General features: G+C 37.0%; 1 protein-coding gene across 1 annotated transcript in view; it reads left to right on the top strand.

Moving 5' to 3' along the window:
* Positions 1–26609, top strand: part of b3glcta (beta 3-glucosyltransferase a) — an 85005-nt gene extending 58396 nt beyond the window's left edge. Inside the window, exons 7-15 of the mRNA XM_028045145.1 lie at positions 348–484; positions 587–650; positions 2362–2493; positions 6934–7003; positions 9185–9298; positions 21589–21688; positions 22067–22186; positions 24175–24319; positions 26091–26609. Coding sequence (XP_027900946.1) covers positions 348–484; positions 587–650; positions 2362–2493; positions 6934–7003; positions 9185–9298; positions 21589–21688; positions 22067–22186; positions 24175–24319; positions 26091–26258 — 1050 coding nt within the window. The 3' untranslated portion in view covers positions 26259–26609. The remainder of the gene's footprint in view (positions 1–347; positions 485–586; positions 651–2361; positions 2494–6933; positions 7004–9184; positions 9299–21588; positions 21689–22066; positions 22187–24174; positions 24320–26090) is intronic.
* The last annotated feature ends 1129 nt before the right edge of the window (positions 26610–27738 follow it).

The following is a 27738-nucleotide window of genomic DNA, read 5'->3' as shown; positions in this document are numbered from 1 at the left end:
ATCCAGGAATAGGTAATATTGTAAAGATAATTCTTTTCTCCACAGATATTAAACATTACACTCAGCATTTTATCAGCTGCAATATATGACATTATTTTAAGTTTATTCCCTCAAAAATGCTGGCTATTTCCCCAGAGACCTGCTCACTGCAAACCTACTCACTGGAAATAATTTCAAAGGTTTTCTGACAAGTGCAGTATGAATTTTGTTTAATTAGGCCAGAAGCTGGAATGTTGTTTTCAATTTTATAGCATGTTAAAGGTACAGTAAAAGTAAAAAAAATAAATAAATAATTACTTCCTTCTAACATGATGAAATTTGTCTGTCCTTGGATATTTTGTTAGCAGGAGTGGTTTCTCGGCAAGCCTCTGCATGATGAAGAGTCGACCATCATTCATCACTACGCCTTTGCAGAAAATCCCTCAATCTTTAAATATCCAGACTTTGCTGCTGCTTGGGCCTTAAGCATGCCGCTAGTTGTTCGGTGAGTCGAAAATTTGACAGATTTGACATCAAACAGGAGTCAATAGACAAACTACTTTGTAGTGGGTATTTATTTTTCATGATTTGGATTTTTTTTCTTTAGGCTTGCCAACAAAGTGAGAGATGAGCCACTGAAATCTGACTTCACTATTGACCTAAAACATGAGGTAAAGAGATACAAGGGTTGAATGTTTACCTGCAACTTTTTCAATGTTTTAAAACTTTTTTAATTCTCAGACTCCACTCTATACAGGTCTGCTACTGCATAATCTATTTGCACAGAAAGAGAAAAAGCATGGCAGCCATCTAAACCTTGAAGTAAATCTTGTTACTTTGGAGAATAATCATAGTGTGGCTTTGAGGCTCTTTTTTTATCAACCAAATTCAGTCAGGGAAGCATCTTGGGATTTGGTTGAGTAAACACGACATGATCAGACGTCTGTTTAAGGTGGTTGAATTTTAGATGGCATGCGTTCTTTCCTGCAGATTTAAATAAAATGTGCTGTGCTTTCCTTAGGTATACAAAGAAAATATGTATACTATTTTTGGTACTATTTTTGTTTAGAAATGGCACATGGGCTTATTTTATGTCTGAGACATGCAGCTGCATTACTTATTACTGTCGTTGCAGCTTGTAATTATGTTTTTTTTTTTCTTGCTCATTCATCTTTTCAAAATAGCTCACCTCTGTCAGATTGAATGGGGAGTGAGCATGCATGCCATGAATCAGTTTTCATTTCTTTCCAAAAATTCTCATTCGATTTAAGTCTGAGTCACTCCGACACTCTGGAAGTTTGTTCTGGGTCGTTGTTCTGACGGAAGGTGAACGTTGGGCGCAGTCTGAAATTATTTTCAGCCTCTAACAGTTTATTTCACCCAGGATTGTCCTGTGTTTGGCTTCAACCATCTTGCCTTTAACTCTCATCAGCTTCCTTTTATATGCTGACAACATGTTACAACCATGTTTGCTACACCATAGGGGATAAGGGTGTACATACTTCATACTTCTGAAATACAAAGTAAATTAAATCCAGTCGCTACCACTGGATTTAATTTAGGTGTCAAAGTAAAGGAGACCAAGTACAAATGAATGCTGCACTTTTTGGATTGTTTTTTATTATTATTATTATTATTGAAACCATGTGGGCTTTTTCTTTCCATTTCACAGTCCTACTCTACCCGGTGCTGACTAGCCAAGATTGTGAAAGTAATGTGACAAAATGTGATTACTGTTCAAGGAGTGTGAATGGTTGTGTGAATGGTTGTATAGTTTTTTAGAGGTTTAAATTGAAAGAGACATAATAAAAACAGCCAGATAAATTAAGAGAAACAGGGAAAATGTACAAAAATCATCACAACACCAAATACTAATGAATACAAAGAAGAAAAATGCTTTCCAATAAAAGCTTTCTGAGCTGATTTGTATCATTTTCTACAAGATTTAAGCATTTACTGTGATTCATTTACAAGCTGAGCTAATAAAAGTAAGATGAATTAAACTATCAGAGCTTTGAAAATTGTACATTATCTAGATCTTGATATGATGATACTTCAATCAGAGTTTTTTGTGCACTAACATAACAGCCTTTAGAGCTGACTGGTTACTTTTGGACAATCCAGTTTTATTTTAGTCATCTTAAAAACTTAGTAACATTCAGCAGATTATTTTTTACCAGCATGTTCAGCCTCTTTTTTTGCCCTTGTGTCCTTCTGTCAACCTTTCTGATATTTATTTTCACTCTGTACATGTGTTGAATTTGATTTTGTTGTGAATACAATTTAGTTATAAAATAATACTGAATGTCATGTTGTTGTTGTTTTTAATGTATAATTAATTTAGGTCATTTACCTTAATAAATCTATTTTTTCTCTTCTCAGATTGCTTTGTATATCTGGGACGGTGGGAACGGACCCCATCTCACTGCTGTTCCTGAATTGTGTATGGACCCAGAGGGCTCTCTTAATGCTCAGCATTGTGCAACCACTTTAAGAAAAGACCCTCCACTGTGTGTGAGTGTCTGCTCTGTTTCCACATTTGTTCAACTGTCCTAAGACCTAAAAAAAAATGTAAATTAAAAATTAAATTACTACCAAACATCAAGAGTAGGGTACTGTTTGTTTCTGGTGGACATTGGATTGATTCAGCCTTGCTTTTATATGGCATTATAAGGAAAAAGTCTTGATTTTGTTTTACTAAATTAAATTTAGTTTTGTGCCAAGATTGAAGTCACCCCCTGTTGCTAAGCAACTTCCACTCATATTTCTTCCTGGTATTTCCTTCCGTTTTATTTTCTTTAATCTAAATCTTTTCAAGTTTATACTTTCTGTTATCAATTAATTTTATTATAATAAGCCTGCCAAACTGCACTGTAGCTTATCTTCATTATTTAGATTACAGGACTTAAAACGTTTTAATTAAAATGTAAATTTTGCACAATGACACAATTGAAAGAGGCTTCAAGTTCCCCATCTCGTATGCTCTCCTAACAAGCATTCTTATTATAGGATTTATTTATCTTTAAGCACTTAAAATATGAAATTTTCTACATTTGTTGCTATTCTGATTAAACACAAATCACCATCCATGCTTTATTTATATGCAATCTGTATTTTCTACAGTAACCTTTTTGCAAAGGATGGTCCACATGGTAACTTGCTTGCTTGTGTTCTGTGATCTATGTGGCTAATTTTGTTTCAGTGACAATGGAAGATGCAATGGCTTAATTAAATAATTCTCTATCATTGTGGTCCTTCACATCTGATGCTTTGGCTTATAAAGTGTCACTGCTTTTTTTGGAGATATAGAAAGGCTCTATAGCATTATAGTCCCAACTTGTATCATACAAGTGCATCTCAGTAAACTAAAATATAATACAAAAGTGGGTTTATTTCAGTAATTTATTACAATAATTATCTATTCAATGATTGTCACCTGTGTGACTTTGTTTACAAATTGTAGTTTGCTTGCTAAAATGCACAATTTGAATGTAAACCGCAGCAAACAAAGTAAACAGTTCACTTTTGGACTCGGCCAAACAAGCAGACCAAAGGACTTTCCTGGTGTGAATACACTTTTAGAAAAGCAGAGTAATACATAAGACTAATAATAATAAAAAGAATTTGAAGCACATAAATTAATGGACAGAATTCTGATCTGACAACTGACTTGACTATTAATTGACACCTTACACAAGGAGCATAAGGCACAAAAGGTCACTATTTAAGTGGCTGGCTATTTATAGAGCTCTGTGTCTAAGGATGTAAATGTAAAACTGAGGGAAGCAAAAAACTATGTTAGAACAGGAAGAACTGTAGCCTTTAAAAGATTATGCACCAAAATCAATTCAGGAGATGTTGACTTCGGCTTGAACCAGTGATTAAAGATCCTCCTCAATCTCATAAACATCTTATCTGGGCTAAAGAGGAAAGAACTGGGTCTGTAACTCGGTGGTCCAAAGTTCTTGATTAAGATGAAAATAAGATTTTGCATTTAGTCAGTAATGAAGGTCCCTGCAACTGGAGCAAAGTTGGGAGACACAGAATCCACATTTCTTGAGGTTCACACAGCAATCAACCAGCACTTCATGCTGCCGACTGCTAAACTATATGGAGATGATGATTTAATTTGTCAGATGGAAAATTAAATCATCATTTTGCCCACTCTAAGAGTACCAGTATCTGGTTTCTTATCACCTGGTATCATTTTTGCTCGACTGGCCAGCAAACTGGCCTGGCCTAAACCCCGTAGAGAGGAAGATTAGACACATAAGACGCAATGTAGAAGAGATGAATTCCCACTTTAAAGCAACAGCATCAAAAAAGACAATTTTACATAATATCCCCACATTAAAGGTGGTGATTTTAGTGTCCACCAGGAAAACTTGTGAGTAATCCTGAATGTTGTACAGAGGAAAGATCAGTTTTTAGCTCCAGAGGAAAAAAAACAACTTAAAAGTAATTCTGTAAGACTCACATTGTTGACAACCCTGAGAAAAATGTCAGTAATGTTGGAAAGAAGCTGAAGTTTTGCTTGGATGTGTTTGTGTCTCTAGATTTATTGACTGATGAGTTGAGATATATTTGTGCTGCCAGAACAGCAGTGGAAGGTGTCTTTATTCATTTTTCTTCCTTCCCTATAAGACACTTTTGATTGAAACAGAAATCACTATCTTTAGCATTCAAAGGACATACACAGACACACGCACCATGTACACACACCCCCCCACACACACACAACCAGAGCAACTTTAGTTTGAGTCTGGTTTGTTTGCCATGATCCATCCTATTTAAAGACATCACGGTCCTCATAAAGTTTGTGTCTTATAACAGAAAACACTGCCACAGCATTATCTTCGACATAAAACAGTAGAGGTCATAAATTTAATAACTATTCAGGGAGAAGTTTTTCTTGGAAACAGAAGGTGACGTGGCATTTTCAGCCTTTTTTATAAAATAGTTGCTTGGTAAATTGCCAAGTACATTGAGAATGGCATCTGGCTTCACTGTCAGCAAAAAAGTCCAGATTCTCGAGAGGCAGATTTTCCAAGATGAAGGGCAACTTTCAGAGGGCTGTGCAACACATCCTTTTTGTTTTTGGCAGCAACTCATCAGGTCCTGTATGCTTTTTCTCAGTATGCCTGACATTTCAGGACTGGCTGGTGGTAGGTTTCCCATTATACATTCATGGTTTTCAGGCCCTTTTATCTAATATTCCATGAGGTCTTGGCAGGCAAACAAGAATGAGCAGAAAAAGACAGATTAAGAATAAAAGGAATTTGGTCAACGAATCTTCAACATTGCACTTAGTGCCGTTATCTTGGAAGATTTAAAAAAAATATTTTGTCTGAAAGTCCTGAACTTAAGATCAGCGAAGAATAATTATGTGGGTGGTAATCTTTTTTAGATTCTCCCATATATTTGAGAGATAATAGGTGGGCAATAAATTACTGCATTATGGGCAGCTTGGGTTTGTTTAAAATTAGATAGAGATTACTATTCAGGTTATACATTTTTAACATAGCTGTGTTTTTAAAAGTAAAAACGCTTTTAGATAAAAGTCAGACCTAAAAGTAAGAAATTTGATGATATATCAGACTTAAATAATAAAAATATCATCATCAGCGATACCAATACCTCCTGTTTTTACTTGTCATCTGATCAATATCAAAACATGTAGTGTTACACACCTTTGTAGTTCGACTTCTGCACAACCATGCCTGGCCTTGTACAAGTGAAACATTATTTTGTTGATTTCAAGTTCTTTTACTTTTTAAAGTATTAGCATCATGAAGATTTCTGTTGTTTGTTTTATTTTCAGTTTTTACTCCAGTCTTCTAATTACATGATTTTCTTAGGCATGTAGTACCCCTAAAATTTGCTGGGCAACTTTTAGTTATGTTCATGTTACTTGACATTTGAATATTGTAGAAAAGTTTCTTTAGGATAAATATCCTCTTGTTGTTTTTTAGCCCTAAGCTTCTCTCTATCTATCCAATAATAATACTAATTTAAAAAGCAGTGATGCAACACAGACACAAACACAGAACAGGACTTCGTTGAAATGTTATCTTACACTTTGATTAAAATTACCTCACCATCTCCAGGACATCTACGTCTGTTCAAACCAGCCGAATTGGAAAATGCAAAAATAATTTGAGTGAGAGGAAAAACAAGATGCTGCTACGCTTTCAGTATTGGCCAAATAGGATTTCCACTGCTACTTTGCTGTCCATCCCACCACATCTGCACCACCTTACCTTAAAATATACAGGATTTCTCAGAATATGTGATGTGTGCTCACCTTCAACCTCAGTTATAGTTCACACCGTGAGATTTGAGCTTTGTTTGAGGCTAACAGCAGCAGGACTCGATGCCCATAGCAACCCTGTCGCCAATACAGTAATTTACTTGGAGCACAGCCAGCATGATTTAGTCGTGACGAGGTTGCAGCTTTGGCATCAGGCTAGCATGGAGAGCAAATTCTTTCAACTGCGCGTGGGTCGGATGTCATGGATAATCTTCCGCTGCTGCTAACAGGCTACTGCACACCACATCAGGGACCTCGGTGTACTGAACCACTGATCTCAGTGCAAAAGTTTTTTTGATATTCGAAACAGTTGGGTGGGCTCCTGAACTTGTTGCATCCCGAAAGACCTGAACTCTTGTTGCATCCCGAAAGACCTGAACTCTTGTTGCATCCCGAAAGACCTGAACTCTTGTTGCATCCCGAAAGACCTCTCCAGAAGCCTGAAATGTCCTTCCACATTCATATTAATTTTGTTTTTTAATGTCATTATACTGTTGTAACCCTGTGTGAAGGAACATTATTTTAAATTTATTTTTTAAAATAATGTTTTATGATCATAAAAACATATTATAGACACAACGATGAGTTTGTTTTAGCACTCATGCGTCATATTTTCCACTCAATTTTGATCTTTTCTTCACAAGGAGGAGCCTGTGAAAAAAGAAGACATATTTGTTGCTGTGAAAACCTGCAGAAAGTTTCACAGTGAACGAGGTGAGTCACGCTCTCACTCTGAGAAAAAAGCCACTTAATTTTCATGTAAATATTTCACATTTATGCCCTGCTGTTTTGGGTAATGGATTTGTTTTACCCCTGACATGTGAAACTGTATGAGTGCCTTCTCTTATTATACTAAAATCCTTCACTAAATTACTCTACCATCATGTTTGAAAGGATTTATTTGTACTGAAGTAAAAAGAAAAAAAAAACGTGTGAAATACTTAATGCTGTGTTTCACCCTGGAAGTACTTAATACTGTGTTTCATGCTGGAAAAGCATACTCATCCAACAGTAACTCCTATTGGCACATTCTGGCCACCATTAAGCTTCTCACAGTAGTCCTGCTGCTATTTTAACCTGATGAAAATGGAGTAGGTTAAGTCAATAGAGCAAATGGCAAATTAATTATAGAGAGATCGGACAAATTGTGTGTTATATTTAAAAGGAGTGCCTGAAATGTAATTTCATTAATTACTTTAATTACTGCTTCCTTTTCCAAGCTGTTAATATTACGTTAAGACATTGGCAGAATGGAAATAATCAGGTTACTAATAACACAGATTAGTTCAGACTTATAAAGTAAGCAACATAGAAATGTTTTGTGTTTCATTCAATATCTCACTTGGGTTAAAAAAAAGCCTAATCCTTTTCCCTGCCGGATGCAATGATATGCTTTGATAGCACATTTAGAGAATGACTGCTGCAACAACAGTAAACATCCTATGTGTAACATGTGTGTGACATCACACAGCTACACAAAGTAATAAAGCTGGCTAGACTGGAGATGCTTGATAATACCTGGATCAGATAACAAAGGCTTCCAAAAAAAGATCAAGCTCTGACAGATAAGCTTTGGTGGTTATTACTATTTTCCATATTCTGTATTTCTGAAAAATCTAGCCCAGTAACGCTTACAATAAGAATATTATGAGAGTAAACTTTTCGATATTAGAAGGCGAAGGACAATTCTTCTCTATTGTCTCATTTACTGAGAAATCTTTTTTTCTTTTTTTTGGCAATTGAATGAGCACATTTTGTAAATGATTTTTGTGTACATATGCCAGCTGGCATTCGTTAAAGGAGTAAATGTGAGATGTTCATTTGGAAAGAAACAATTTTCTCCGCAGTTAGATTTAAAAAAGTCAATATTTCCACGCATTTCATTCAGTCTAATGCTTACCTTTAATTGAGAGGAGACCAAAGCGCCTTCAGTCATTCACACGCTGAAGGTGGTGAGCTACATTGTTTCCACAGCTGCTCTGGGCCACTTTACAAAAGCAAGACTGCCATGTGTCGGTGTCACTGGGCCCTCTAACCACCACTAGTAGGCAAGGTATGTGAAATGTCTTGCCCAAGGAAAACGACAACTGAGACAGATGGAGCAGTGGTTTGAACTGGCAACCCACCATTTACATGCCACTGTCTTCTAACATTTTAAGAATTTAAGAACATTATATGGAAATAATGAAGCAACACCACAAAACATCAGTTAAAAGTTTGGCAAAAATGAATAATGACCCAAAGCATACCAAGGTGTGAAGGAGCTTAAACACAACAAAGCCAAAGGTTTGGAGTATCTTTGACAAAGCGCTGATATCATTTCCTGAGAAAATTTGTAGGCAGGGCTCAAATGGTTTGACCTACCTTGATGACCCCAGATGTGTCTGCAGGAATGGGATAAAATTCCAGCAAACTATTGTGAAGCTTTTGGAAGAATAATCAAACTGTTTGGCTCAAGTCACATAATCTGAAAGTTTGTTCAAATACAGATAAATGTATTTGAACATTTATTTGTATAAACTTTTGACTCTAAAAATTCAGTCTTGCATTATTTGGGTATTTAGAAGATATACAAAGATTTTGTATATCTGCTATATGTGCTAATTTAAAGTTTTACCAAATAAAGAAAAAATATTAAATCAAACAGTATCGTGTGTCTGCATTGTTTCCAAATTAGATTTTTTTGATCGGTTTAGGTTTTTCAGTCAACAAGTAAACATTTCACCAATACCAGACAGAAAGATAGGGTACTTCTATATCTGTGCTTTCACTTTATATAAAATAGTAATTAGATCAGCTGCAAAATAAATTGTGTATACCCCTCAGAGACCAAAGACCTGCTTATTTTATAAACTTTGTGAATATTGTATTGATTTTTCCTGTGCTTTGCTCTAGTTCCAGTAATAAAGAAGACTTGGGAAAAGGATGCCTTATTTTTAGAGTACTACAGCGACCACGCCGAGCCTTCCATACCAACCATTAATTTAGGAGTGCCAAACACTGAGAGAGGTGAGTCCTCCTTTTTCAAGCCTCAACACCCTCAGCCTCTCCACAGTAGATGCAGTTAGTGGCCTTGGCTGACGCTGTCAGCTGCACTGCACACATTGGTAAATGAAAAATGATCCGGCAAACTGAGGCTGAAAGTTACACAGTCTAAGGCCTTGTGAAGGGAATGTAATTCAAACCGAATATTGGAGGAAAATTGGAAGTAAATGAAGTGTCAGCAGGGAATTTCTCCACAGATTGTTTCTAAAATTGTGTTTATGTTACCTCTGAAAAGGAAAAAATAATAGGCTATTACACTAGCTTTTTTTTGGTTCAGTGTCAGCTTTTTGTAGATAGATCCCCACCTATTTTTTCAATTTTTAAAAAATATTTCAGAGGAAAACTGCAAGGTGGTGATAAATGCATCTGTGTGTCCCTTTTACTTTTGAATATTGGGAGGGTCTTTCTGGCAGCTGTGAACAATAACAGGGGTGAAACGCTAGTTGGAACAAGTTGTTAAATTATCATCTGCTATTTTTCACAGATATTTTTAGACTAATGTGTTTCACTTGGTTCTTCATAACAGCAGTTTTGTTTTTGTATTAGTAGAGGAAATGTTTAGTTAATTTGTATGCAAATTTGATTGTTTTCACCCAACACACGTCAGCCCTTTCACTCTTAGCAGATGTTGCTGAATCACTTCTCTTAAGCTCTTATTTGATAATAAAATAGTACAAATTACCTTACAAGATACCTCACATCCTGTAAAAATCATACAATCCTAAGGGTAGTATGGGTATAGGTGAAAAAATTTAATTTTTAAATCCAACAATAAAGGTAAACAATCAATCTGTTAATTATTACATAAACTCAAATTAAATTTTTTATCTTAGAAGATTTTAGATGACGAAATTGTAATTCAACTTTCTAAGAACAAAAATAAACCCAGAGGAAAACATTACAGTCTGGCATTTGCTTAGTTGTTAGCAACCTCAAGCTGCACCTGGCAACAAAGCCCAAAGGAGGCTCCCTCTGGGAATGCCCTACAGATAACTGACAGGAAGAAGGAGACCTTGGGACATAGCAAGTGTCCCTGTGATGCATCTTATACTGATGGACGGTTATATGGATGGAATGGAGGACAAAATGGTGAATATCTTTTTTTTGCCCTCATTTCTAGCTGAATACATTTATTGATATGCTAATTAGTATTTTAATATGGCAGAGTCAGCCTTTCCTTGTGTAAACCTTTATATAAGCTTCACCCCGAGGCAAGATTTGGAGTGCGAGTCACGTCATTTCTGAATGAACTTGTCAGGAAGGTCTATTTTTTCCTGTCTCTGCCATTGAGCCATTTTGTCTTGACACCTCACATATTTTAGTCAAATGCCCAAACATTTTCAAATTTAGAATTTCTTTATAACATTAAACTGAAGCAGATCAAGAGAGCATTCTCAAAATGTTTGTGTAATAGGTAATATTTTGAATTCTCACATAAAACCAGCACAAGCTCTCTGCCTCTGTTCTTGCTGCAGGCTGGAGCCAAACTTACTCTACAGTGAGATTGCCGTTGGCACAAGAATTGCTCTATGGACCTGTGATTCATGTTGCAACTTAATGGGATGTGCAATGGCTGTAGACATTTTCAGCCTTCAATAGAGTGGGTAAAGGTTGCACTAAAAAAGTCTAGTCCTTTCTTGCTTCTGCTGCTTTCTAGCTCCTTAACAAGTTTGCTTTGCAACCTGTTTTCAGAGACTAAAGGAGGTAGGTTGCCACTGGCCCCTTGTTGGTAAATGTGGACTTGCAGTACTGAGATTTAGTGATATGAAGGTGCAGTAACTTTTGCCATGTCAATATCTTAATAGCTCTGATTTTTTATTTAAACCCCTTAACTCAAGAGCGGGAGATCGACAGGCGGATTGGCGCAGCGTCTGCTGTCAAGCGGGCGCTGTACCGGTCCGTCGTGGTGAAGAGAGAGCTGAGCCAAAAAGCGAAGCTCTCGATTTACCGGTCGATCTACGTTCCCACCCTCATCTATGGTCATGAGCTTTGGGTCATGACCGAAAGAACGAGATCGCGGATACAAGCGGCCGAAATGGGTTTTCTCCGTAGGGTGGCTGGGCTCTCCCTTAGAGATAGGGTGAGAAGCTCAGTCATCCAGGAGGGACTCAGAGTAGAGCCGCTGCTCCTTCACATCGAGAGGAGCCAGTTGAGGTGGCTTGGGCATCTGGTCAGGATGCCTCCTGGACGCCTCCCTGGTGAGGTGTTCCGGGCACGTCCCACCGGGAGGAGGCCCCGGGGAAGACCCAGGACACGCTGGAGGGACTATGTCTCTCGGCTGGCCTGGGAACGCCTCGGGATTCCCCCGGAAGAGCTAGAAGAAGTGGCCGGGGAGAGGGAAGTCTGGGCCTCCTTTCTGAAGCTGCTACCCCCGCGACCCGACCTCGGATAAGCGGAAGAAGATGGATGGATGGATGGACTCAAGATGTTAGTGACGATAGACATATTTTTAATCGCATTTTTCATATCTTCTTCCTTATGACTGATCCTTGGATTCATTTCAAAGTAAAACATGTCTCTTTTTTCCTGTTTGCGTATTTGTTATTGAAAGTGCCTTCTTCTAACTGCGCTTTAACAAAAATAAAAATAAAAATCAGCTTGAATTTTCTGTGTGTTTGGGCATTACATTACCTTTAATACCAAAACCTTTTATTCATTCCACCTCTAAGTTTTCTTCTCCAGAAAAATCCACACATCCTTCCTGCCAGTAACTGGTGTTGGTATTTTTGGAAGTCAATGTTGGGCCAAGTCTCTGTAAAAGATCAAGCAGTAGAGAGTGTGTCCTCTATAATTTGTCTTCTAAGGCATGCCAGGTTCTTTTTTGGAAAGCAACAACTTGGTGCTGGCAGCAATCCACATCCCATCATCGACTGGTTTGGTAAAATGCCAGACAATAGAGCTGCTGTCAGAGCATTGTATTAAAACTTAAAATCAATTCTACATCTAAGAGAATAAACAATCTATTGGAATTACAGAGTGATTTTAGATTGGAGTCCAAACAACACAAATATGTGTGTAAGAAACAGTTTAGTCTATAAATCTGAGTGACTAATTGGCAGAAACTCAGTAAAGTGCTCCTGAGAATCACCTGAAAATTTTCTTTACTTTTATTTGAGTCATTCCTATTTTGAGTAAGAATGTTTGATTTCTCTTCCAAACAATGCACCTTGCTGTAAACCCTAACCCCTATTGCAAATGGTGAGACAAAAATTTCAACCAACAGCTGCTGTGGTTAACGTAATGTAATCTATAAATTAACCAACAATAAATAAATCAAAACAAGACTAATTCTTATTAATACCCTACTTAATGAAGACAGAATGATACCTCAGGAAGTAAATACTAAGGCAACCATAATTAAACTCATTACAAATCTGAGCATTACCAGAAGCTTATTGGTTTCTTAAAAGTCATGAGGAAGGACATTTTATCGCTTATTTCTGAATTGTAAGAACAAAGCCTGAACAAAGAAAGGAAAGTGAATAAAACAAAAGTCCTAGAACCACCTTCATTAGTCAGTCATAGCAAACAGCAACAGCGAAAAGAATCCAGCTTCTATGAGGTCCAATTTGTCACTCCAGATTCTCTCACATTTCCTTTTCTAATTTCTAATTCTCAGGGCTAGTTTTGCCGTTCTGCCACTTATTTCTCAGCTCACTTACTATTGGGTCTTGGCAGAAGCTGCTTTTTCATCATTCTAAGGTCACTACATGGAGAGAAGGCAGTCCTGCTCGGTTCACTCTGGCACATTTGATAACTGGATGGTCCCAACTTTTGGATCATGGCAAGGCAAGGCAAGGCAAGGCAAGTTTATTTATATAGCACTTTAAAACAGTACCACTGACCAAAGTGCTGTACAATCACAAAATTAAACAAATAAAAACAAAATTAAAACACATCAAAACCAACAATGCAGTGACGTAAAACACTCTATATAATACATAAACATACCCAGATAAATACAGAAAAGCAGCATCTCAAACCGAATCAAAGGCCAACCGAAAAAGGTAAGTCTTAAGAGCAGATTTAAAAATTGCTAAAGAGGGGGCCTGTTTTACCAACATAGGTAAAGAATTCCAAAGTTTGGGAGCTGCAACAGCAAACGCCCTGTCTCCTCTCTGCCTCCTGGAAGTCCTCGGCACCTCCAGGTTCATTTGGCTCGCTGATCTAAGAGCTCGAGGAGGACAGTGTATATGTAGCAGCTCAGAGAGATAGGAGGGAGCAAGGCCATTTAAAGATTTAAATACAAATAAAAGAATCTTAAAATGCACTCTGAAATGTACTGGCAGCCAGTGCAGAGAATATAAAATCGGGGTAACATGTTCTCTCTTCCGCGATCCAGTTAAGAGCCGAGCAGCCGCATTCTGGACCAGCTGAAGACGGGACAAAGAAGACTGGCTGACACCCACATATAAGGAGTTACAGTAATCCAGTCGTGTTGTAATAAAAGCATGGATTAATATTTCAAAATAATCCACTGGTACCATATTCCTAATCTTAGCAAGCCGCCTCAAATGGAAAAAGCTCGTTTTCACAACGGCACTGATTTGTTTATCCAACTTAAAATTTGCGTCCATTACAAAGCCCAAATTTGTAACAAATGGCTTTACGTAATGTGATAGCGGACCCAAATCCACAGGAGTGGACTTGCAGGTAGTACCAGGGTCAAAAATAATAACTTCCGTCTTTCTTTCATTAAAATTCAAAAAATTCAGAGCCATCCAAGTTTTTATGTCATCAAGGCACTCCATTAAAATTGGTACTGTATTGACTCCCTTACGATTGAGGGGCACATAAATTTGTGTATCATCCGCATAGCAATGAAAAGCAATATTATGTTTCCTAAATATTGACCCAAGGGGAAGCAAATATAAAGAAAACAAAAGAGGTCCAAGTATCGAGCCCTGCGGTACTCCACACAATAAAGGAGCAGACGATGATCTAAAATCATCTATGTCATGACGACAAATGGTGCTAATTTGATGGAAAAGACAACTTATAATCCCTAACTGGATCAAGATGAGCATGCCTGCATGTAGAAGCTATAATTTTACACAAGAAAAAACTTGGAGAGCTTTCATTGTGGCTAAGATGAACATTACGACATTGTAATTGATTATTAATCCCTGAAAAGTATTTGGTCATTGATTTTTCAAGCTTAATTTCAGCTAAAATATTCCTTGGGTCAACCAATGAGACAGACTTCAAAACTCTTCAATTTCATACATACTATTCATATCATGACAATGAGACAAAAACAACTTAGCAAGGCAGTCGATTTCATTTGCTTTAAAATCCTGGGCCACTACTTGCATATTTAAGAATATACTATGTAGAAATCTATGGTTGTACAAGGACATATGGAATAACCTATAAAACTGTAGCTCTGTAAGTTATTATTTACACCCAAGGTGTTTATGCTTCATTAAATTACTCATATTTAAGTCACAGGTTTACAACAGCCGCTAACACTCACTCAGATGAAGTGGTATACTGAAGGTAACTGGAAAGTACTTTGCGAAAGGATTTTTTAAAACGTTTTTGTGGTACCAGTAGCATTTATTCACAGTAATTAGACAGGAAATGGGCAAAGAGAAAAGGACTAAAGGTCTGAAGGTCTCTAATCAAACCCCAGACAGCTGTTTCAAGGAGTAATAGCCTCTGAATATGGGGCACCCGCTCTACCAGTAACGCCACACATGCTTAACTGTGACGAGAAATATTGTGCAGGTTTTATATCATGAAATTTCACACTACGAGTTCTTGCTACATCCTTACTCGCTCCTTTAAAACAGGAACACGACAGCAAAAAAGAACGTAACCAAACATTCATTGTGGTTAGTCAGTATGTAGTCAGTATGTGAAATATAGCCACTTTCCTCATCAACAGCCAGAAAAATACTGAATGAAAAGATGCTTTGATTTTCTAAGATTAAGAAAATAGTAGATTTTATATCCTGGAGTTAGATTTTTTTTTTCTCACATTTGCTGTCTGTGTCAGTTTTCCTTTAATGCTTCAAAACCTTTCTCAGCTGTCACTTGATTTGAGGTGTAAAATGATAAAATCTTTCATTTAATACGTGAAATATAACCTGCAGGTTAATTTTCTCTTTTAGATGAAGAAAGTTCATTGTTGCAGTTAGCATCCATCTATACAACCTAATGCTTGTATAGATGGATGTTCACCTAATTAGTGAGCATTAATGCTCACTAAAGCTTTTCAAAAAAAAAAGTTATTAATTTTGAGATGACATTACAAGTGCTCAGTTTGAAGCCTCATATGACAGGACTGAAAGGGGAGGTGACAGCGTGGTCCCCTGGGCCAGCAGAGTGCCACTCTGCAGCATATAATGCATTTCTAATAGGCTGCTGTTTATAGCCAGACCACATCTGAGTGAAAGCAGCCTGCTTTCTGTTCTTTTGACGTTTTTTTTTCTTACTTTTTCGAAATGACCCAACTCTTGGATCTTTATCAAAATAAAACCATCCTTAATTTATTTCCCACTATCTGTTTATGCAATGGGAATACCATTCTGCTGCAACTTGACAGGAAATCTTTGAAAATAAAGAATAAAAAAGAAAGAGAGATGGGCTTTAAGGCTTTCAAGCATTAATTGGACTGAAAATGTCATGTGGGCTTGTTCAAACAACCCATATTACAACAGCTAATTGAATCAATTGCTGCAACTAATGATTTAAATTTTTTGCACTAATGTCTTGGTATTTTCTAAATTAATCTTTTGGTAATCCATCCATCCATCCATCCATCCATTTTCTGTTCACCCTTGTCCCTAATGGGGTCGGGAGGGTTGCTGGTGCCCATCTCCAGCTACGTTCCGGGCGAGAGGCGGGGTACACCCTGGACAGGTCGCCAGTCTGTCGCAGGGCAACACAGAGACATACAGGACAAACAACCATGCACACACACACTCACACCTAGGGAGAATTTAGAGAAACCAATTGACCTGACAGTCATGTTTTTGGACTGTGGGAGGAAGCCGGAGTACCCGGAGAGAACCCACGCATGCACAGGGAGAACATGCAAACTCCATGCAGAAAGACCCCGGCCGGGAATCGAACCCAGGACCTTCTTGCTGCAAGGCAACAGTGCTACCAACTGCGCCACTGTGCAGCCCTCTTTTGGTAATCACATTTTCAAAATACCTTTTTTCTACTTTCTTCTTTGACAATAGCATTATTGTCTTACTAAAGATTACAAATGAAGCATCACTCGCTTATCTTACGCAAAGCTGCATTTTTTTTTTATCCTTGTATCTGAATGTGTGATGAGACTGATTAAATGAGCTGGCCAATTGATAGATAAAAAATAAAACAAAAACAATACAAAGTGTATTAAAATGGTGAATTTATTATGCTGAAATGTCTAGCATCATCTAGCTAAATAGGCTTGAGCAATAGCCACTGCAACACTCATTCTCTTAACACAATTTATTTCTTATTTTAAAAGCCAGATCAATATTATTGTTATATTATGATAAATTAAGCCTTTGGTCTTTCATCACCAAACAGGTCTAAAGACTTTCTGTCACTTTAAGTTCAATTAGGAATCATTTACTTTGCTGTGCAAAAATATTCATATTCCAGGACATTTAGTCATTTTAAAAAACTAACCTCAATGTGTTGAATGCTACGTTACAGATCAACACAAACTGATGCATAATTCTGTGACAGTAGGACAAGTATGTATGTTTTCTAAATGGTTTGTCTTAAGGTGTCATGTTTATTTGTATGTAGTCCCCCTTAGCCTGGAAGATGCCCAATAACTCTGAAAAGAAAATGATTCCCACGTTTCACTGAAGGGTTACAGTAGCTGGGATTATGTACTGGTTGTAGTGTCTCAAACTGTAAGAAAGTTCAAGGGGAATAAATACCCTGGCAGGTCACTGTTTTTTCATAACTTGTTATACTATAGGATTGTGTCATATAACAAAAGGGCAACTTAAACATATGCTCCTGCATCCTAAAAAAAGTTGACAATTAAAATTATATTTCTAAATATTGTTTTAGTTCAATCTTGAGCTTGCAACAAACACACTGGAGATGTGCATAAATAACCAACGCAAAACACCCGACACCAGAAAACACAAAGTCGTTTCATTTCTCATAAACAGAATAAGAGAAAGTGCATTACCAAATCTTGTTTGACATCTTGTTCAACAAAAAGCTGCAGCTCTGCTTTTTTCATCCAAAGATTTATGTCAGTATTTATTCAATGCGAATCCTGGCAAAGTCTCTCTCAAGGATCATCCCGAAGATAGTGTCTCCTTCACAGTATTGACTTGAAATGTATGCCAGACTTTTGCTTTCAGGAGGCATCTATCTAATGTTGGCAGGAATCGGGGTTTGGTAAACAGCCAGTTTACAAAGCTTCTGTCAGTAAACACTGTCAGTAAAATGTAGCTTATAACAGATTTCATATATTGGAGTACATGTGCATGAGATGGATTTTGAACTCTGATTTTAATTTGCATCCGAATGCTGGAGACGGGCACAAGGCTCCTAGTAGCTGCAGAAAATGAATTGATGGATTGCAGTTTGAACCTAAAAAAAAATGCAATATGATCAGTCTGCGTAAAAAACATGTTTGTGCCTTTTATAAGAAGATGAGCAAAAAGCAATTAATCATAATTTGTCATTGTTCGCCACAAGCCAAGGGATATGACAAACATTTGGTACAAGATGCTCTGGTGAGATGACTTCAAAACAAGATGTTTGAATTTGCATAGCTGTAGTAAAAAGCTAAGTTAATAAGAAGTCACATTATAACAAACTGAGGTCCTGGAAGAAAACTTGTTAAAAGCTGCAGAAGGCTTTAGACTGTGGTGAAAGTTTACTTCCAGCAAGACAATAACTCCAAACACACAGTCAGTAATATAATGGAGCCAATCAGATTAAAGAATATTCATGTTTCTTAGATACAGTCAGAAACCAGGCTTAAAACAATACTTGAAAATAGAGTTGTTGTTTTTTTTTTATCCAGTGCAGCAAAGCCTGAGCAAAAAGGAATAAAATCAACAGTTGCATTTTTTTTTTTACAATTTTATACAATGATATTCCTACAATTTGTGACTTTTACATCATAAAAGGTGAAAATATTCTAGCTGTATGAATACTTCAGTAAGACACTGAATGTTTTTACAGCACTTGGGAAGTTTCCCAAGTGCTGTAGAAAAGTCATTACAGTGACCTGAGAGTGAGATTATTTCATGTAATGATATCCTAATCATAGGCTCTTTCTGCTCTAATGAGGTCTGAGTCATCTCTAAATGCCAAATGTTTGAAGTGGCTGATTTGGTAGTGGAGTTGGCCATATATTTTTGAGTAATCAAACTAATTATCTGACCACAAGAGAGCACTTATAGATTGTGTGTAGCGCATTGTGCTTTGAACCTGAGATGGTCAGTTTGGGATCAAATGCAAAGCTGGAATGTTATTTTGCTAAAGCTATGTATTTTCACACAACATGGAGATGGAAAACAAATATGCAACAGTGTGACTCCCATGGCAGCTATTCGGGGGTTGCCTGAACACTTTCTCCCTCAAAGTGCCGCCTATTTCCACAAAGCTCCTCCTTGAAGCTACAATCTCCAGCATAGCTTCCACCTCACAGAGCAGCACTCCCCAACGCCTTCTCCACTCAGCTCCTCCAGACTAGCGACAGCACCAGCTAGCAGTGGAGCTGGGCTTTGCTCACAAACTAGTTCTCTGTCCAGCACTCCTAAGAACGTTTGTAAATGGCCTAATGGAGGAACATTGTTGTGGTGATGTGCTGAAAGCAGAGTTTCAGAAAGAGTAGGAGCTTCTTAAAGCGACAGAGGCCAATTTCAAGGTGCCAAGTTGCAGCGTCAGATATATACACAATTTTTATAACAACTAAGGAAACACATAATTATGCTATAAAATGTCTCCATGTGCCTGAAAAATGCATAATACTGCCCCTTTAAAGAAACAGCCTCCATTTTGCTTCAATGACCTAATTAAAGACCATCTGTCTAATCACCCTGCTGTCACAAAGTGATACCAAGTTAGGTGAAAAACCAACAGCTTCTCACAAAATGTGTATTTTGACATCTAGTCTGTGCATGAAAAGAAAGGATGAGACAAGATCCTGAAATTTTCGTGGCAGAACAAGAAAATGCACATTCTTCCCTCCCTACCCCATATTGACTTAAAAAATAAATAACATATAGAAACAGCCTAAGAGAAGCTTTAAATTTACCAGATTTTTTAAAGTCTTATGTGTGTATTTTGTGATCATAGAAAGTACAAAAGAAGTTATTTATTTCATCTCTCCGGTGTCAGCAGCATTACTCACCACTTCCTGTTTGAAATAGGATTACCAGTGTTGTTAGAAGATCTGCCCTAAAAAGTGGGATTTTGGATTATATCTCTGTCAGTGTCCTTTCTCATTTTATATTCAGCAAAGAAAAGACTAAAAAATACCTAAGGTTCCCTATAAATAATACAGCAAGGTCTCAGGATTCGTAGTAATGCATGCCACCAGGGATTTCTGTGCCTCCGTTGCTGTGTAGACATCTGAAATCTGGCGAGTGCATTTCTCTTGGCTCTTGGTTTTGTTTGTTCACAACCATACTATGGGTTTTTGTTTTTAGGAGATGGCATAGCATTTTGTTCCTTCTGCCTGTCATGTCAAACATGTCAGGCTGAACACTTCATCTTTGCGACCGATCCTGCCAAACTCTCATTATTTTTTCTAACATATCAGTAAGTTGACATTTCTACTGCTGGCAAAGTTTAGCTGGAAGTTTTTTTAAAATAAAAACTCTAACTCTAGGAAATCATATTGGCTGAAGTGCAAAGTAGGTCTTACAAATATGAATATTTTGAAGCAAAGACAGAGTAAGCCTGAGTTCACATGTTTGATCTCAGGGAGTAGCTGATATGTGCACCCGGAGCCAAATATACAGTACCGTACGGTGTCCTTGAGAAGGCAAAAGTGATGCATGTTTATGCTTACGATGCACAAGGCTGTCACGCAAAAGCTGCAAACACAAAGTAGTGCATATTCTGAAGCTTTTTTCTCACATCTATTTATTACATTTCTAAAGGTTTCTGTTATAGAATCTGGTTGAAGTTCCTACTCTATCTTTTTTTTTTCTTCATACGGCAACTTGCAAAAACAACTTTTTCCATGTTTTGTCAAATTACTGCCGCAAACTTTGACGTATTTTACTAGGATTTTAAGTGAGATACAAACATAATTGTGAGTAGAAAGAAAATTATGTTTTTTTAATTGTATTTATTTTTTCTATTTAAAGGTCTGGAATGTTGTGCACATCTATTCAGCCCCCCTGAGTGAAAGGTTAACTGTTTAGAATGACTTTTTGCTGCCTTTACATTTGCAGTTATTTTTGCCACACATCTCTGCCAGCTTTGAAAATCTAGAGATGGAAATCGGGACCAATTCTTCTCAGTCAGGTTGGATGCAGAATAGCAACAGGTTCACTTTGGTGAGAAGTAAAGCCTCAGGTGGGCGAATCTGCAGAGAAAACCAAGTGATGCAACGCCTCTGTTTGGTGTAGAGTGGAGAGGAGCGTCTTAGAAAGTTTTCAGTCTAAATTACTCCTGGCTTTTTCAGATAATGGACTGAACTATATACTGAACCTACAGTTCACAACTATTTTATCCCTGATCTGTGTGCTGTGTTCCTTAGTCTTTGTGACTCTGTTTGTTCATTATTGTTCTCTAACAAACCCTTGAGCGCCGAGCAACGGCCTAAATACAGAGAATAAATACACAAGTGGACTCTATTTAATAGTTAGGGGACCTGCATTTCACAGGATCTTTTAAATGTATTTATTTATCAGACTGAATAGAAATGGATGCCAGACTTCTCATGTTTATTTGAAAACATTATGCAACTTTCTTCCTCTTTACAATTATTCATTACTTTGTGTTGATATTTTATTTGACATCCAAATGAAATACAATAAGGTTTATGACTGTAATATTTCAATACATTAAAAAAATGTCATCAGGTCTTAAGACTTTTGCTCACATATGTAGCTTCGTGCTTTTTAAGCTCTTCAGGGTCAACATGATAAATTGACATTAATTATGTTGCTCAGTTCTGTGAATTTTGTAAATCAATTAAACAAATGCAGTTGTGCCTCGCTTTCCTCACAGGGTCATTTATCTTTGCGAACCACAGCTCTGCACATGGTCAATATGTGACTCAGTCAGACTGGTTGATGCTATGCCTCCATTCATAGGTCATTGTGGGAAAACATTTGCAATCCTTCAGCGATTCCTGAGCAGCGCTGTGCCTGACACCAAGTGGCTTGTTATTGTGGATGATGACACACTCATCAGGTAAGGTTTCTTTAATAAGAATATTCAGCATAGCCGTTTTTTACTTTTGCACGTCAGGGATATCTTCACTGTGTCCCCCAAGATTCGCTGACATTTATTCATAAATGTTTTTTTACAGGTTTAGTCCAACCTTTAAAATAATTTGCAGAGTGAAAGAGAAAAACTCCTAAATGCCAGAAGTCACTTAACATCCTGTCAAAGATTTAAAATCACACTTCCAGCTGGATTCACCTGCAGTTAGGTTTCCTTTCAAGCAGAAGGCTCTGGAGGGAGAAAGATTGTCCCAGCTTCTAAATGGAGCGTTTTATAGTCATTTAGGCACACGTGTGTAAGTGTGATGAGAGTGTGTGTCATGCCTTTGACTTGTGCTTTTCGTAGCCTCCCCCGACTACGAATCCTGCTGAGCTGCTACGACCCCTCCGCGCCGGTGTGCCTCGGAGAGAGATACGGCTACGGACTGAGCCAAGGTGGCTACAGTTACATCACAGGAGGTGGAGGGTAAGTTTGACTGCTCAGATGCTTTGGGAATAAGGAGCAGCAGATGAATTATAAAGCATGCGATAAAACCCCAGCTATCTTTAATTTACAGAATAACCTTTGCGATTTCATTTGAGTGAGCTTTTAGGAAAACCTTGTTTACAGGGCTGCTGTCTACAGAGATGAAATATTTTGAAGTAAATCACCACAGAAGAAAGTCGATAAACAGTTTTAATCAGCTGATATGACAGGACAGTTATTCGATGGTTTCCATGGTTCTCTCAGAAGGACTAATTGCTAATCAATGGTAGAAAAATCAGCTTATCAAGAAGTGGATTTGATCAAATTCTGATTTTAATGCCCTAGCTTTACTATTTAAAATTCTTTGATGCAGCGTTCGGTCGTTTGAAAAAGCTTATACATAAGATGAATTTTGAACTTGAGAGTGAGAGGTGCAGGAAAAATCTATTTAAGGACCTCGCTGTTGCTGTGACACTTCCTCATTCAGGTGTCACCCACAAAAAAAAAAGATCACAGGTGATGAGTGACTTCTCCGATAGCTTACAGGTTTTCTATTCCTTTCATTTGTAGCTTTTGCTCATTTCTAGCAAGTAACAGCTCAGTTTGCAACTTTGCTCAAAGTTCAATGTGAAAAAGTATTTCTTTAGTGCCAAGACATGCAAAGAAATATGATTTTTCATACTTTACTCTTTGAGAATTTCTACTCAGAAATTCATTATTTCTTTCATGAATCTTTTTCTGGGAAAATATGACGTGACAGAGAGGTGCTTCTTCTTTTAACAGCTGACCACGAGGCTTGACTAGGAACCCTATATTTTTCTTGGCACTACAAAATTGAAGAGGAGGTTTAGATGGGCTAAAAAAAGAAAAAGAAAACTCCAAAGCTCACTGTTGGAGAACTGCAAAAAAGAGTGGTTTGTCAGGGTCACCGAGTCTCCATTACCATTAGACACTAACTCTTGTTTGGGAGTGTATTATTAGCCAGCCTGTGTTGTCCTTGGGCAATTTTCAGAAACTGCACCAAAATTGCACTGTTCCCAGTAAAACAATAAATTAAAGCACATCGGCTTTAATTTATTTATTTAAGTGTAAGAGCACTTGCTCTTACACTGGCTTCTTGTAGCTCAGAGAATAGACTTTAAATTAAGTTCCCTGATTTGTAAATCTCTGAATATACCACCAATACACACTGAAGATGTTTAATTACATTTACTTTTTTAAAATATGAAATACTTAGAACTGGACTGAACAGTTCTCCAATGAAATCTGTAGACCTTTGAAACCTTTTCTTCCATTTATAAAAATCTAAAAAGTTCATTGACTGCATAGAATTAATAAGTCTAGAATAGAAATTTGTTTTGGTTTCTGATGCTTCTAGTTAAATTACAGAGTAAGAAGGTTGTGTTTTTTTTCTTTTTTGAAAAATGGGTTTCATCAGAGGAGCGGCGGTGTGTTTGGCTGTGTATGGGGTGGCAGAAGGAGAGGCTCACCCAGGGCACAAAAGTTGCCCCTATTGTATCGTCTGTGATGCTCTGGGACTCTTTCTCTTCCAAAGGCTCTGCTGACCTTATTAGAGTACAAAGCATCATAAACTGTTTCAAACAACAAGATAGTTTAAATGCAAATCTGTTGGATTCTATCAGTAAATGTAAAATGGGTCATCTTTGGGTCTTTAAACAGGATAATGAGCCAACATAAATGACCAATTACCGTGTAAGACACTAAATACAACACTGTCACAATAATCCTTCCTCTTCTCTCTTTATAAATGATTGCAAATGGATGCACATAAAGCTCCTTTATCCTTTATTTCCTCTACAGTTTGTATATATTTGCTGTCTGTATGCAGTGAGCACTTGCTTGTCCACACGACCTTGGGAATAAATCTGATTCTGATTCTTCAGGATCTGTACACTGTTGATTTACTTTGCTGCCTCAGTGGCTGGCGTATGTTTGCCTTATTTTGAATGTCTGCTGTGTTGCTGCAGCATGGTGTTCAGCAGGGAGGCTGTGGTCCGACTTCTTAACAGCGGCTGCAAGTGCTACAGTAACGATGCGCCTGATGACATGGTGCTGGGAATGTGCCTCAATGCTCTCGGGCTTCCCATCACACACAGTCCACTATTTCACCAGGTTGTATTCAGATTTTTCATTTCAATGTCTCTCCTTTTATTTTTTGTAGCTACAATGTTTTATGACATGTTATCTTGATAGAATGCTCTAAAGTTATTATTTTGCCTTGAATTGTGCTTCTTGCATAGTAGGTTCATTTATTGCAGCAACTCAATTCACTTAGTGAAACACATATCAATTAATTAATTAATTACAAATGGACTGACACACTCCAAAGTTTTGAGTAATTTATTTTTACTTGATTGTCATGTTGCAGTAAAGACATAAGGAAAAGGATATTAGACTTGTTTTTGGAATATTTTATGCACAAGGAGAGTTAAGGGGGGGGATGAAAGAACATGTACCAGTCAGTCATGAAGCAATCAGCCATGCAAGGAGATAGAGAAAATCTGAGTTCACTGCAGATAGTCAGCTCTATGTGTGAACATGATGTACTCATTATTTCAGTGGAGTGAAAATCAGTGGCGGCAAAAACGTGGTGAGTTTGCACGATGCGTTTTTGTTAGAATGAGCACAATAACTTTGTGCTGCAGACCTCAAAGAGTGGACGGTTGTTTGCAGGAATTTCCCCTGACCTGACTCTCCTCTGAAGTGTTATGTTGCTTGTTAGGATGAGCTAAGTTCAGTTTGAACCTTAGCTGAAGTGGTTCTAAAAGGTAATTGGTACAAAGAATGTTCAGTCAGAAAGCAGAATAATTGAATCATATCTTTTGATGGATAAAAGCAAAATTACAAAAGCAAAAGCCATAGAGAAAAAGTCCTACATGTTATGGTGAGCAAACATCATTAATATTTTGTTGAGCTGTGTATTTGTCGCAGTCATGAATGTGTTAAGAACAGTAACAAAAAATTGCCTAACAATAATATAAGTGTTAATGTAGACCACATTTGCTTTTCAGAACCTTACAGCTGCTGTTTTGTACAATATAATAATAATATATTTTATTCATCATGCCCTTTATATCTTGAGATTTCAAAGGCTACAAAGGTCTAAAAACAAAACAAGCAATTACAATGGATGAAAATAAATAAATGGTTGAATAAATGGATAAAAGAAGGATGAAGGATAGTCACTTTTATGAGATGAATAAAGTTTGCAAAGTGAGCATCTTTATTGCAAATCCCATAATATTAAAACATGTGGTGCCAAAGCATTTCTCTAAAAGTGTTTAAATGTCGTCACATTACATCCACAAACATCTTTTAATTTATTCGGGATTTTCATGTGACAAACCAGCAAAAAATAAGCAAAACTATAAAGTGCAAAGAGTTTGTTTTCTTTTAGGAAATAAGAATCAGAAAATATTAGCAGTAAGGCATGCGGTCTTCATCCTATCTAACATAGTGTGGGATAGTTTGCATGGGCATAAATTTGATCTCTAAATGTGCAAGACTTAGAAATTTTCTAAAAGACTCAGCAATAGGTATGTATGCCATACCATACATATTTTTCCCCACTTTAATTATATACTGCATTGTGTCAGTCTATTATATAAAATTCTAATAAATTACATTAAGGTTTGTGGTTTTAATGTAACAAAATGTTCAAAAATAATTTAAGTGTCATTACGGTTTTTCCAAGGCACCATAGGGCAAGGAGGAATTTATATATCAATCATTTAAGTATTTATACGTGTGCTTTTCTGCTTTAATATTTTATTATTTGAGGTCATAATTACATCAATAATTTCCTTGAGTTTTTTATCATTCAGTGTTGCTGAGGCTACTTTGAAATATAAATACATTAACTGGATATGTTATTTGCTTTCAGGCGCGCCCAGAGGACTACTCCAAGGACCTCTTAGCTCACCAGGTGCCTATATCCTTCCATAAACACTGGAACATAGACCCTGTTGCTGTTTTCAATAAGTGGTTAAGGGATGACTGGAGAACAAATACCTCAGATGAACATAATGAGAAGAGTAAAACAGAGTTATGATAAAAACCCTTCTAACCTGTTAAAACATGTATGTATAGAATGTGTTTGTATTATTAAAGGGTACCAGTTCACAGATGTAAATGTTTTTCTATTGTTACTGTGAATTATTATTATTACTATTATTATTAAGAAAAAACATGTGAGGGTGTGTGTTTTGGGGGCGGGGGGTGCGGCATCAGGACTGGGATTGCATGTTGAGGTTATATTTCATTTATAAATATATATATAAACACATCTCACTGCTCATACTTTTTTGCTCTCCACAAGATTCTGTATCTTAAAAAATCTTCAAAATAATCAATGATGCTGTACAATGCCTTCTATTTTGACATAAAAGTATTCATATTTTAACATGTTTTGCATCTCAATTTCACTAGAGGCCTTTTATCAGACTTTTGTGCAACACTGCCTTAATAATTAAGTTGTTTAAAGTTATTGAGTTGCTGTATGACTTTAAGCCATCATAGGATTTTGTCCACACCAGATTTAAACATGTTTTTAGGATGGTCTTGACTGTTCCAACATTACTAAATCTAGAAAACCCTCTTTCAGTGTGAAGGCTGCCTTGACACTATTAACACATTAATACATTTTCATTTGCTGCTTTCTTGACCATGTTACCAAAGTGCAACTGCCTAGGCTGTCACATCCACACCAAGAAGTTTCTTTACAGATTAGAGAATTTCTCCCTACACATCATGGAGATTTTTGCACCATCAATTTTAACCTTGCTGGTAAAGAGGAGAAAGTTTAAGATTTTTTATCAATTCATTAGCAACATGAGAAGAGACATGTTAGATGGCTTTCGTAGCCGGTGCAGTACTCTGCAAGCTGCACAAAATCCAATTTTGTGTTTTTATTAATCACTGTTTGCTGATTACACACAGCCTGTGAAGCTTGATGCTGAATTGTTCTTTAAAAAACCCTATAAACCTGAAACTGCAGTGAGAAAAACTCAGTTTCCTTCACGGAGTTAATAGGTTTTAATCCCAATGTATTATTTTTCTTCAAATATAGATGCATATCCATACTCCTAACAGGACAAATACAACTTTTTTTATTATTTTTCAAAGTAATTTATTCCTAACATTTTTTTAAGTGGTATCAAATGACAAAATGTTTAAGAATGAAAGGTGAAAATTTTGCAGTTCAGTGTTATAGGCAAACTACATGGCATATATTGGAGTGTGCATGCTCAAAGCAGTTGGGGAACTTGCATCCTCCATCATTCCTGATGGGGAACGCATTCATGATTCACCCCAGAAGACTTCTAAGGCCTTGCTGAGACCAGTGAGGCTCTGGCTGAATGTTTTTTATGCCATAATTCTGGCTCAGTCTGGAACAAGTGACCTCTAAAATGTCACCAATGGGAACTTTAAAAAATTTCTACTTTTTATTGGCAGGAAAACCCGATTATCTTTAATTTAAAGTCTATGCAGGTTTTGGCAAAAAAATATATATATTTCTGTCACTTTTACCT

The sequence above is a fragment of the Xiphophorus couchianus genome, chromosome 18, assembly GCF_001444195.1.
Source record: "Xiphophorus couchianus chromosome 18, X_couchianus-1.0, whole genome shotgun sequence".
Taxonomy (NCBI): domain Eukaryota; kingdom Metazoa; phylum Chordata; class Actinopteri; order Cyprinodontiformes; family Poeciliidae; genus Xiphophorus; species Xiphophorus couchianus.
The sequence above is the reverse complement of the archived record's forward strand: the minus strand, read 5'-3'. Positions and strand labels throughout refer to the sequence as shown.